Source organism: Syngnathoides biaculeatus, chromosome 14 (assembly GCF_019802595.1).
Source record: "Syngnathoides biaculeatus isolate LvHL_M chromosome 14, ASM1980259v1, whole genome shotgun sequence".
Classification (NCBI taxonomy): domain Eukaryota; kingdom Metazoa; phylum Chordata; class Actinopteri; order Syngnathiformes; family Syngnathidae; genus Syngnathoides; species Syngnathoides biaculeatus.
Genome location: NC_084653.1, coordinates 4,457,297 through 4,469,445, shown reverse-complemented (window position 1 = coordinate 4,469,445; position 12,149 = coordinate 4,457,297). Strand labels below are relative to the sequence as shown.

Below are 12,149 nucleotides of genomic sequence, written 5' to 3'. Positions count from 1 at the left end.
TAGACAGGTAGTAAAACCCTTTTTTGGATAGTGGGGACTACAGTGTGGACACATTGAAAAGGTATTTTCCTTCCAAACGCATGCATCTGGATATTGTAGTTCCGCATCATTGAACCCAAATGTGTCATCCAATCTCACTGGTCTTCTGTTGTAAGTGGAAGAAAAAATATTTTCAATATATGGCTGACAGATTGTCAAAACTCTCGCAGCATGAGTATTTCATCTGTCCACTTGACACATGCAGGATCACTGATGTGCACCGTGGATACAAAGATTATATATATACTGTAGTAAAATGAATGAATAAATGGTCTGTACTTAGTCTATTATGCAACTTTTACCTCAAGACGACTGCTTATAAAAGTTAAACAGCTTTTCAACAGCTGTCAACTATAATGAGGTTTATTTTTTTCAATTAATTTATGAAATGTGTTAAAAATGTGAGCACATTTATTAAGCAGTAACATTGTTGATATTATGGGTATCTTCGTCACACAATCCATGATACTAATCTCATCATGTATTGCAGGACCACATTTGGCAGTGCCACCTCTTGCGAGTCATCCGGCAGTCTCAATTACGCAATGCATATGTTGAAATGGTCAAAAATCTTCTCAATGCAGACTTCGGTAAGTCAAAAAATGACAATGGATCTGTGATTAACCTTCTAACCATTTTGCTCCACACTTATTGCCATTTCATTTGGTACACATCCACATTGGCTTGAGATCTCTCGCAGAAACAAAATGTTTTAAGCTACACACCATCTGGAACATCTTTTATTTTTGTTGTAGGATGGCTACTGGGAGTTGACCACAGAACTGGGCAAATGCGTCAACATTGACCTTGATCTCTTTGCCAATGTGTTCCTCGAAAGGAAAGGCATCCGCTCCCTCGGTGAGATCCAATTCCTCCCTGGTACTTCGCTGAATATTATCCCAATATTTTGCCAATAGCATATGTCTACAGCAATGTCAATGTCTGTAGCATACAACAATTACCCAGTCATCAATTTACACTTATGTTTCAGTAGGGTCCATGATGCGATGGTTCCGGGCAACACATATATACTTTCATTAATATTTCTTATTACCTCAAGGCAGAATTTTTTTGGTTCAAACAATTTTTGTGGTCGTCTTTCTTGAATTAGACCTATTTTTTTCCCACAGCCCTGAATGATCTAATCCAGAGGATCTGTATTTTATTTGCGTATCATACAAATGTATCTAAAATGTCATTAAAAAAACATTTTAAAAATTCTCAACACAACAGAAACGAAATAAATTAGCGTCAACGTCACTCTCAAAATTTTGTTAAAGATGTCACTTGCCAAGTTCCGTAACTCCCCGGAATGTGATGTCACATCCAAACAAAATTTAGCCAGAGAGTGAAAAAGCTAGCAAAGATAGTGAGGAAGTGTTTTGTATATGGCTGTTCTACGTCAAACACTGATGGAGTCACCTTACATGAATGGCCGTAAGATTAACATATAGGGGGGTTATGGACCAGGTTTGTGAAGACAAAGTGGGCGTATTGGACTTACAAATCAAAGTTGACAATAATATGTTCCAAGCATTTCATGAAGGACTGGTTTGAAAACCTGGTACAGCGTTCTCTTGGCTTCGGCAGCAAGTAAGTACGTTCAATGTATGTTCAACTGTTTAGTATTGACAAGTATCTAACTCGTTTTAAATGTAAGTACAATACCGATACAGATATATATGTCAGCTAATATCCGTATTCATGTGATGTTTAGGAGGTGAAGAAATTTGGACACTGTATATAGTGTAGTGTTGACGCTGAGGTCTTCCTGAAATTCAACTTCGGCAATGTGTGCTCTCAAGTGTTAGGTGCATTATTTAAAATACGGGCAAAATCTTTAAACGCAGAACGATACTGAAGGTTTCAATTTTTGTTTTACGCCGACTCTCATTCGCTAGTTCAACAGCAACAACAAACGACTCACTGTTGTGTGCAAGCAGCATCAGACGTCTAAACGTGTTTGAATTTTATTATTTCGTCAACAAGGTGTATGCAGATTTCTACCAGTCTGTGTTTTGGGTGCAAAGTTCCACGTCAACTTCGTCAGGTCTCCCTGAATGCTGTCCATGTGTTGCATTTGTCAACTCAGGTTCGAACATATATGGTTTAATTACACCTGCATGGGATGTTTTACGAACATGGGAAGAATTAGAAAATTCCTCCTCTTCAGTTCCTATCTCTTCCACAGAGCATTCCATAAAACCTTCTTCATCACTGGTGTTTATCTCCACTAGATCCCACTTACAGTGTGTGTGATTATCTATATAGGAAGCTATTGTGTTTACTGGGGTTGTCTTGGCGTGACGTCACACGGCAACAGCTTCAACAGTGCCTCGGTTTGAAGCAGAAATCGGGGCCATTCGGATTACAAATAAAATGTGCATTTTGGTGCTCATTTGTTTTATTTCTGTTATGTTGAGAATTTTTAAAATATTTTTTAATCAAAAATTACCTACGTTTGTGTGATACAAAAATAAAGTATAGGTCCTCTGGAATAAATCTAATTGGTTAATTTTTCTATGAAAATTTTGAACACAACCCAGATTGTTTCCTAAACTGGGTCTTTTTTAATCTAAGGTTTGACCGTATTATCTTGAATGACATTCAATATTTTATTATTCATAAGCAACATGATGATTGTTTTTTTTTTTTTTTTTTGCTATATTACTACAGAACAGTGTTCCAATAGCTCAGCAAAACAGGAAAAAAAACAACAAATAATAAGTTGTCAGAAAATCTCATTTTTCCTTTATTTCAATTTCTGACATTATTTTTAAAAAGTACAACAGTTGTTCTGAACAAAAAAACATCTTAGCCAATCAAGTGACATTTTAGTATGAGATCCCCTGATCCTCTTAATTATTAGCTCATCCTTTGAACTTTTAAGTCCATGGAGTCTCTGACAGTATCATATTTTTGCTTAAAATGCAGAGATGGTGTTTGAACACACTATATACTAGGGTTTACACACATAAATCTTCCTTTGAAGAATGCTTCAGGTTCACCATAGTGTGGAAGTTGGTAAAGATGATGGCCACACAATCATTTTATCGCTCTTAGTGGATTGGAGTGAAAGCTTTAATTCAACTTTTTGTGCTTTGTCGAATCGTCTTATTTTATTATTTTGCTCAGGACAGGACAGTTCTTTTTGTACCATGGCTGGAAATGATCAGAAAATACCTGTGATTTGCAGGTCATTTTGACAATTTCAGGCGCCCCAAGGAGATTTACCTGTATGTCACACCGAGGGGCTGGTAAAACTATCGATTCAGTAATGCGTTGCAATTTTTCTTACCACAATTCAAAATCAATTTTGTAAATCTGCTGAATCAATGCACCTCCTAACCACTGTGAGGCTCTTTGTGTGTGGTTTGCATTATATGGATGGAAGCCAAACAACAATGCCTACAAAAGCAAACAGTTACTGCAGTAGCGACTGAATTCTACTTTAAATCTTAACGTCTTAATGTCATTTTGAATTTCAATGTAAATCCGGAGCACAGAAATTTACAAAAGATACGAAAACTACCATACGCAGTTATGAAATTTAAGAAGTCACTATCTCACAACTGTATGTTGAGTAAAGATAGACATAGCTGTTGTGGAGTCTTTGAAGTCAATAGAGTGACCTACCCCTATGTACGTAACTGTTGATGTCGAAAAATCATTTTCTGACACCATGAGCCAGGAGACAATCTTGTCTTTGTGGATTATTATTACAAAAAGAAAGGAAAGTCTTTGAAAAGAGCGGAAGAAGTATTAGTCTTGCAAGTTGTCACCCCTTACAACAGATCAGACTAAAAGTCCCTTCGTTATATAAAAGTGAGCCAGACAAAACGAGACAGTTGTCGATGTCCAGCTGTGTACACTTGGAGCCAGTAGGAACAACATCACATGCAGAACAGCCTGATCAGGAGAACTAGAAGCCACAACAGGGTAAAAGCTGTTAAAGTTGAAGATAGCACTCATAGAAGTAATATTTGGTATACAGTAATCTCTTGTTTTTCACAGTTAATTGGGACCAGAACCACCTGCGAAATGTGAAAAATCACAAAGTAGCGGGGGATGTATGTTTATATGGCGACCAGAACGTTTAAAATATGCATTGTATTGTATGTATTTATACTTTGAATATTTGAAAGAAAAGAGGTATTTAGTTAAAACTTTAATGAAACCTTATAAATATCATGTATGCAGTATCATAAATATAGTATATAAATTATAAAACATACTGAATTTCATTACGATAGAGTTACCATTCATCACTCTTCTGCTGGAGGCGCTGGGGATGTAGCTGAGTTTTTTAGCTTTGAGATGGGGAGTTGTTTTTGTGTACGTGCGTGTGATTCTATGTATGTGTGTACCAGAATGTTTAAAATATGTCAACAGTACAGTAGTTATACTTTGCATACTTGAGACAAAAAATACAACAGTACAAGTGTCAGCAATAAAACAATAACGTTTTTATTGTCGTACGGAATTAACATTCCTCAATTGGAGTATCTTCTGCTAGAGGCGCTGGCGGTGGTTCTTTACCTTTGAGATGAGAAGTTGTTTTTTTTGTGTATATGTGGGTACCAAAATGTTTAAAATATGTCGACAGTACAGTTTGTATTTATACTTTGCATATTTGAGAGAAACATTTTCAACAGTAGAAGTGTCTAGCTAAATCTTTATTCTTTAAAACCTTGTGCTGCACATTAACATTTTTATTGCAGTACATATGGAATTAACATTCCTCACTCAGAGAATATTCTGAGGTTTTTATTTTGGCGAAAAACATGGTGTTGTCTTTGTTTTTCCTTCTGGTTCAAAATTCCCCTGTTCAAGGACATAACCCCGTCAACACAATTCCGAAACTCGACAGCTCGCATCATATTGTCGTCGATATCTTGTGCAAATTCTTGCTCCACATAACGACGAGCAGCACCGTTGTCGCCTCACCATATTATAATCAGAATAGAAGGCTCCATATAAAGTACGCTAGTCTTGCATGTCTTTGCTCTCTATAGAGTTCGTTCACTTATGTCATAAAATCACATGACATCGCCATATTGCCAGTCAAACAAAGCACTGTTAATTCCACTGAGATTAAACGAAAATATGTTTTATAGCATAACCCAGCATTGGCCTCACAGTTCTGAGGACCTGGGTTCAATCCTGGCCCTCCCTGTGTGGAGTTTGCATGTTCTCCCGTGCCTGCGACAGAACAATATGACTTAGTGGAGCATGGTAGGTTTTTTTCAGCAGGCTGAGGACACAGGGAGTTCGATTGGCGTTGTGGAGGGCGACTCTTGTGCTCTTCCTGCTCGGTCTTTTTGTGGTTGGTTCATTCTGTCAGGTTTCGGTTTTCACGGTGTTGGAAGGCAAGTCAACAGTTTGAGGATCCAAATGCAGGGAGGTGTTGGAGGACGCTTTTTTCCTCCGTGTGTTTGTTTAATTTCGGTGAGAATGTTGGTTATCCAAATAAAGGCTGGACACGATGAACAGTTTCTTCGAAGAATTTACTTACAGAATATTCCGATCATTTATGAGATTCAGACAATGGCTGTAGAGAGCAGATCACAAGTGTGAAGGTACAGAAAAAGCACACATGCTTTATCTTGTCAGAAAGGCGGACCATACCATACCAGCGGTATCAAACCTGTGGCGTGACATCGGGGCTTTGCACCTAGACAAAGGGTTTCTGTCTCAACCGGTTCTAGCTGGCAATGGATTATTACAAAGTTTCTAGTATACAATTCAGCAAGGTTAGCCTATGTGCAGAGATGCGCAATATCACTCAAGGAGACATCTGACCGCAGAGCTCCACTGAGGACATGAGGAAGTTATGCAGTCATTAATGAATATGGGCAGGAAACACACTTGAATCCCCGTTTCAGACTTGAAAGAGTCCGACATCTGGAATGGACAAAATTAAAGAAAGGTGATAGTGTCGTCATCATCCGGAGTGGGTGGCGCATCGTGCATGCGAGCTTTTCCTCTGGGATGAGTTGAGCTGGGCCATAGTCAGGATTCTTGTCGAATGATGCCATCAACGGGTGCCAGCCGGCACTAGAGAATATGTGGTTTTCCGGTTGTCGTCAGGCGGCGGGATCGCTAAGCCTGAGGCGGATCTCGCAGGTCCTGTAGATGAGATGTCGAACCACGTCTCCCCCTTTCCTGCAAGACGTACTGCTGGAGCCGTCTGCTCCGTGACCTGGAAGGGACCCATCCACCTCGGTTCAGACCATTTTTGTTTAATTACTTTTAACCACACAGATTCACAAGTATTCATTTCGAGCGTAGCGTTTGGTTGTCTTTCAGTTAAATGAGAAAAATTGATGGTCAGTTGTTTGAACCCAGGTGGGCTGGACCTTCAGTCGTAGCCAATGGAGTTGTGGGTGCAGGAAACTGTCTGTTAGTGTGACACTCAAATGGAGTCCAACCTTTAGAAGAACTTAATGACGTTCAAACGTTCATTAATGCCAATGGAAGAGCTTGCAAACAATTGAGCATGGATGAAGCTAAAGCCTTAGCTATCTTTTCCTTGATGTTCCTGTTCGTAAGATCAATCTGTTCTTGTGATTGTGGATGATGCAAAGACCCAAAATGATGTTTCAGCCCTAACATTCTTTCTACTACCTGGAGATGTTGGTTTTTGAAATGAGTTCCATTGTCTGATCTGATTTTTCTAGGAAACCCATTCGATGGAATGTAGCGATTAACCAAATGTTTTATCACTATGCTTGCTGTTTCAGACCTGCAGGGATATGCCTCTGGCCACCCTAAAAAGGAATCTGCTATGACTGGCAATTACTGGTAACCTGACATTGTTTTAATCGTGTCAGTAAAATCCATTGAAATCACCTGACCAGAGGCGTCCACGTCCGGAATGTGTATCCCCTGCAGTGGATTTGTTGTAGGCATACTGTTATACATACTGTAAATGGTGCAGTCCTGCACTTCACCTTTTACAATTTGCCTCATGAAAGGATGCCACTAGGAGTGGAGTCATCTCTGTGATTCATCCACACCTACATGGCATGTTCCATGGGCTTCAGAAATTAGATTTTTCAATTGTGTCTGAGATGGAATGCACTTAGCCTCTTTTCACCATATGCCATCCTCATCTTTAGCACCCCCTTTCGACTTCCACACACTCTTTACTTCTGGACACGGTTTTTCCTGCCACAACTTAACTGTTTCTACTATCACCTCCTGTTGATTGTCATATTCAGACTCACTTACAGTTGGTTGGAGTGTTGGTCCCTACCCCGCAACCTTTTTGCTGCTCGATCTGCTGATTCGTTTCCTGCTGATATAAAGTGACCTTTGCATTTAATTACTGCCACCGCGGTTGGGAGCATTAAAGCATCTCGCAATTCGAGAATGTCGTCCTGATGTTTAATGGGTGTAGCAGTTGCAGTTTGGAAATCATTTCACTGCCATTCTTTTAACAACAACAACATGGACAGTCATGTCTGCCATATGCCGAATTGTGTAAATGTTAACTGACTGATCTTTTGCTAACCTGAGAGCTGCTGTCAATGCCAACATTTCTGCTCTTTGTGCTGACTGGGAGCCTAGAATCCTTTCTGCTTGGCTTATAATTTGAGTTACAGACAATGGTTGGAGAGAGCAGATCACAAGTGCAAAGGTACAGAGAAAGCACACATCCTTTAGCTTGTCAGAAAGGTGGACCATACCATACCAGCGGTATCAAACCTGTGGCATGACAATGGGGCTTTCCACTTAGACAAAGGGTCTCAACTAGCTCTAGCTGGCAATGGATTATTACAAAGTTTCTAGTATACAATTCAGCAAGGTTAGCCTACTTGCAGAGATGCGCGATATCACTCAAGGACACATCTGACCACAGAGCAGAGCTCCACTGAGGACATGAGGAAGTTATGCAGTCATGACTAAATATGGGCAGGAGACACACTTCAGAGGTCAGGCAGGATTACATGAATTACAAAGAATGATTTATTTACAAAAATAGGCAACCGAGGCACGTGGAAAAATTGAACTAAATAAAAGTCCCAAAACCAATTATCAAAGTAACAAAAAATGACTGATACCAGAGTATGAATGGATGGCCGTATGAAAGTTTTTCAAGAAAGTTTTTCTTCATCATTGTTCAGCTAACAGCAGAAAATCCCTTGCTAATTAGCTATTTAGTTTGCTAATGTGCATCCATCTATCCATTTTCTTAACTGCTTATTCTCACAAGGGTCACGGGTGGGCCAGAGCCTATCGCAGATCTCATCGGGCAGAAGGCATTGTACACCTTGAGCTGGTTTATGCCAATGCTAATTAGTCTGGAATGTATTGTGTACTGGGGGGATTTGTGCTTGTGCGATCCACTGAAAAACTCATCGTTTCACATTTTGTGGCACTGAAAAACTGCCAAGTGAGTAGAGGAGATTCATTGAGGCAAAGGTTTTGTGTCATCTTTTTGGGAGGCGTCGATTACTCACTAATTTTCCCTACACATCATCTTCTTTTCCTTTCGGCTTGTCCCATTAGGGGTCGTCACAGCGTGTCATCTTTTGCCATCTTAGCCTATCTTCTGCATCTTCCTCTCTAACCCCAACTGCCCTCATGTCTTCCCTCACCACATCCATAAACCTTCTTTTTAGTCTTCCTCTCACTCTTTTGCCTGGCAGCTCCATCCTCAGCATCCTTCCACCAATATACTCACTCTTTCGCCTCTGAACATGTCCAAACCATCGAAGTCTGCTCTCTCGAATCTTGTCTCCAAAACATCCAACTTTGGCTGTCCCTCTAATGAGCTAATTTATAATCTTATCCAACCTGCTCACTCCGAGCGAGAACTTCAACATCTTCATTTCTGCTACCTCTAGTTCTGCTTTCTATTGTTTCTTCAGTCCTACCGTCTCCAATCCGTACGTCACCACTGTTTTGTAAACTTTGCCCTTCATCCTAGCAGAGACTCTTCTGTCACATAACAAACCAGACACCTTCCGGCAGCTGTTGCAACCTGCTTGGACCCGTTTCTTCACTTCCTTACCACACTCACCATTGCTCTGGATTGTTGACCCTAAATATTTGAAGTCCTCCACCCTCGCTGTCTCTTCTCCCTGTAGCCTCACTCTTCCCCCTCCACCTTTCTCATTCACGCACATATGTTCTGTTTTACTTCGGCTAATCTTCATTCCTCTCCTTTCCAGTGCATGTCTCCATCTTTCTAATTGTTCCTCTGCATGCTCCCTGCTTTCACTGCATTTCACAATATCATCTACGAGCATCATGGTCCAAGGGGATTCCAGTCTAACCTCATCTGTCAGCCTATCCATTACCACTGCAAACAGGAAGGGGCTCAGAGCTGATCCCTGATGCAGTCCCACCTCCACTCACACCGAAGGCACACCTCACCATGGTTCTGCTGCCATCATACACGTCCTGTACAATTTTAACATATTTCTCTGCCACACCAGACTTACGCATGCAGTACCACAGTTCCTCTCTTGGTACTCCGTCATAGGGTTTCTCTAGATCCACAAAGACACAATGTAGCTCCTTCTGACCTTCTCTGTACTTTTCCACTAGCATCCTCAAGGCAAATAATGCATCTGTGGTACTCTTTCTAGGGATGAAACCATACTGTTGCTTGCAGATACTTACTTCTGTCTTGAGTCTAGCCTCCACTACTCTTTCCCATAACTTCATTGTGTGGCTCATCAACTTTATTCCTCTATAATTCCCACAGCTCTGAACATCGCCTTTGTTGTTAAAAATGGGAACTAGAACACTTTTCCTCCATTCTTCAGGCATCTTTTCGCTCGCTAGTATTCTGTTGAATAAGTTGGTCAAAAACTCCACAGCCATCTCTCCAAATTGCTATTATACCTCCACTGGTATGTCATCAGGACCAACTGCTTTTCCATTTTTCATCCTTTGTATTGCCTTTCTGACTTCCCCCTTACTAATCATTGCATCTTCCTGGTCCTTCACACTTGCCTCTTCAACTCTTCCTTCTCTCTCATTTTCTTCATTCATCAACTTCTCAAAGTATTCTTTCCATCTATTTAGCACACTACTGGCACCAGTCAATACATTTCCATCTCTATCCTTAATAACCCTTACCTGCTGCACATATTTCCCATCTCTATCGCTCTGTCTGGCCAACCTGTAGACATCCTTTTCTCCTTCTTTCGTGTCCAACCTGGTGTACGTGTCTTCATATGCAACTTGTTTAGCCTTTGCCACCTCTACCTTTGCCCTACGTCGCATCTCGATGTACTCCTTTCGCCTCTCCTCGGTCCTCTCAGTGTCCCACTTCTTCTTTGCTAATCTCTTTCCTTGCATGACTCCCTGTATTTTGGGGTTCCACCAACAAGTCTCCTTCTCCCCTTTCCTACCAAAAGACACACAGAGTACTCTCCTGCCTGTCTCTTTGATTTCCTTGGCTGTCGTAGTCCAGTCTTCCGGGAGCTTCTGCTGTCCATCGAGAGCCTGTCCCACGTCTTTCCGAAAGGCCACACAACATTCTTCCTTTCTCAGCTTTCACCACATGGTTCTCTGCTCTACCTTTCTCTAACCCTCTACCTACCCACCACCAGAGTCATCCTACACACTACCATCCTATGCTGTCGAGCTACACTCTCCCTTACCACTACTTTACAGTCGGTAATCTCCTTCAGATTACATCGTCTGCACAAAATATAATCCACCTGCGTGCTTCTACCTCCGCTCTTGTAGGTCACTATATGTTCCTCCCTCTTCTGGAAATAATTGTTCACTCCAGCCATCTCCATCCTTTTTGAAAAGTCCACCACCATCTGTCCCTCAAAGTTCCTTTCCTGGATGCCGTACTTACCCATCACTTCTTCATCGCCCCTGTTTCCTTTCCCAATATGTCCTTTACAATCTGCACCAATCACAACTCTCTCGCTGTCTGGGATGCTCAGAACTACTTCACCTAGTTCCTTCCAGAATTTCTCTTTCAACTCTAGGTCACATCCTACCTGTGGGGCATAGCCGGTAACCACATTATACATAACACCCTCAATTTCAAATTTTAGTCTCATCGCTCTATCTGATACTCTTTTCACCTCCAAGACATTCTTAGCCAGCTCTTCCTTTAAAATAACCCCTATTCCATTTCTCTTCCCATCTACTCTGTGGTAGAATAATTTAAACCCTGCTTCTAAACTTCTTGCCTTACTACCTTTCCACCTGCTCTCTTGGATGCACAGAATATCAACCTTTCTCCTAATCATCATGTCAACCAACTCCTGAGCTTTTCCTGTCATAGTCCCAACATTCAAAGTCCCTACACTCAGTTGTAGGCTCTGTGCATTCCTTTTTTTCTTCTGACGACGGATCCGGTTTCCTCCTCTTCTTTGTCTTCGACCCACAGTAGCTGAATTTCCACCGACGCCCTGCAGGTTACCATTGCTGGGGGCGGCCGTTGTTAACCCAGGCCACGACCGATCCAATATGGGATTCTTTAGATGAACGCTCATATTAATTTGGCACAGTTTTTATGGTGGATGCTCTTCCTGACGCAACCCTCTGCATTTATCCGGGCTTGGGACCGGCCTACAGATTGCACTGGTTTGTGCCCCCATAGGGCTGCATTCAATTTTCCCTACACATGAAAGGGAAATAATGTTATATGAAAATAACAATTTTGATATTACGATAACTGTTGGGTTTATCACCTAACTTGCTGGAATAATTGCACAAATAATGGACAAGAAGTCGTTTTTCTTCTGATCAGTAGGATGTGAGAGACAGGCCAGTTACAGTCTCCAAACATGCTACATTCCTGTGTGCACGGAATCTTTGAAACAAGGATAATACTTTGGCTTTGTTGCAAGTCCCTAATAAATATCTTAACAATAATTCTAACAATGACACCAGATGATATCCAATGAACCGGAAATGGAGAATATGAGCAATACATATAAATAAATGTGCATTGCATACATACATAATAAAATAAATGTGACAAAGCAGATGGTAGCTAGATCAATAGCCTTCATATTTCTCTCATCGTTCAGCAGAATTCATAGTCCTAAAAATATTTTTGGATTGGTGGTTTCCATGCAAGTCTTGATGTGCCATGCACCTTAAATGATATTTTATTGCTGTTT

General features: G+C 40.9%; 1 protein-coding gene across 1 annotated transcript in view; it reads left to right on the top strand.

Annotated features, from left to right (window-relative positions):
* The window catches only part of parp4 (poly (ADP-ribose) polymerase family, member 4), a 117,355-nt gene that overhangs the window by 89,031 nt on the left and 16,175 nt on the right, over window positions 1-12,149 (top strand). The window contains 2 exon segments of the mRNA XM_061841226.1: window positions 530-629; window positions 795-897. Coding sequence (XP_061697210.1) covers window positions 530-629; window positions 795-897 — 203 coding nt within the window.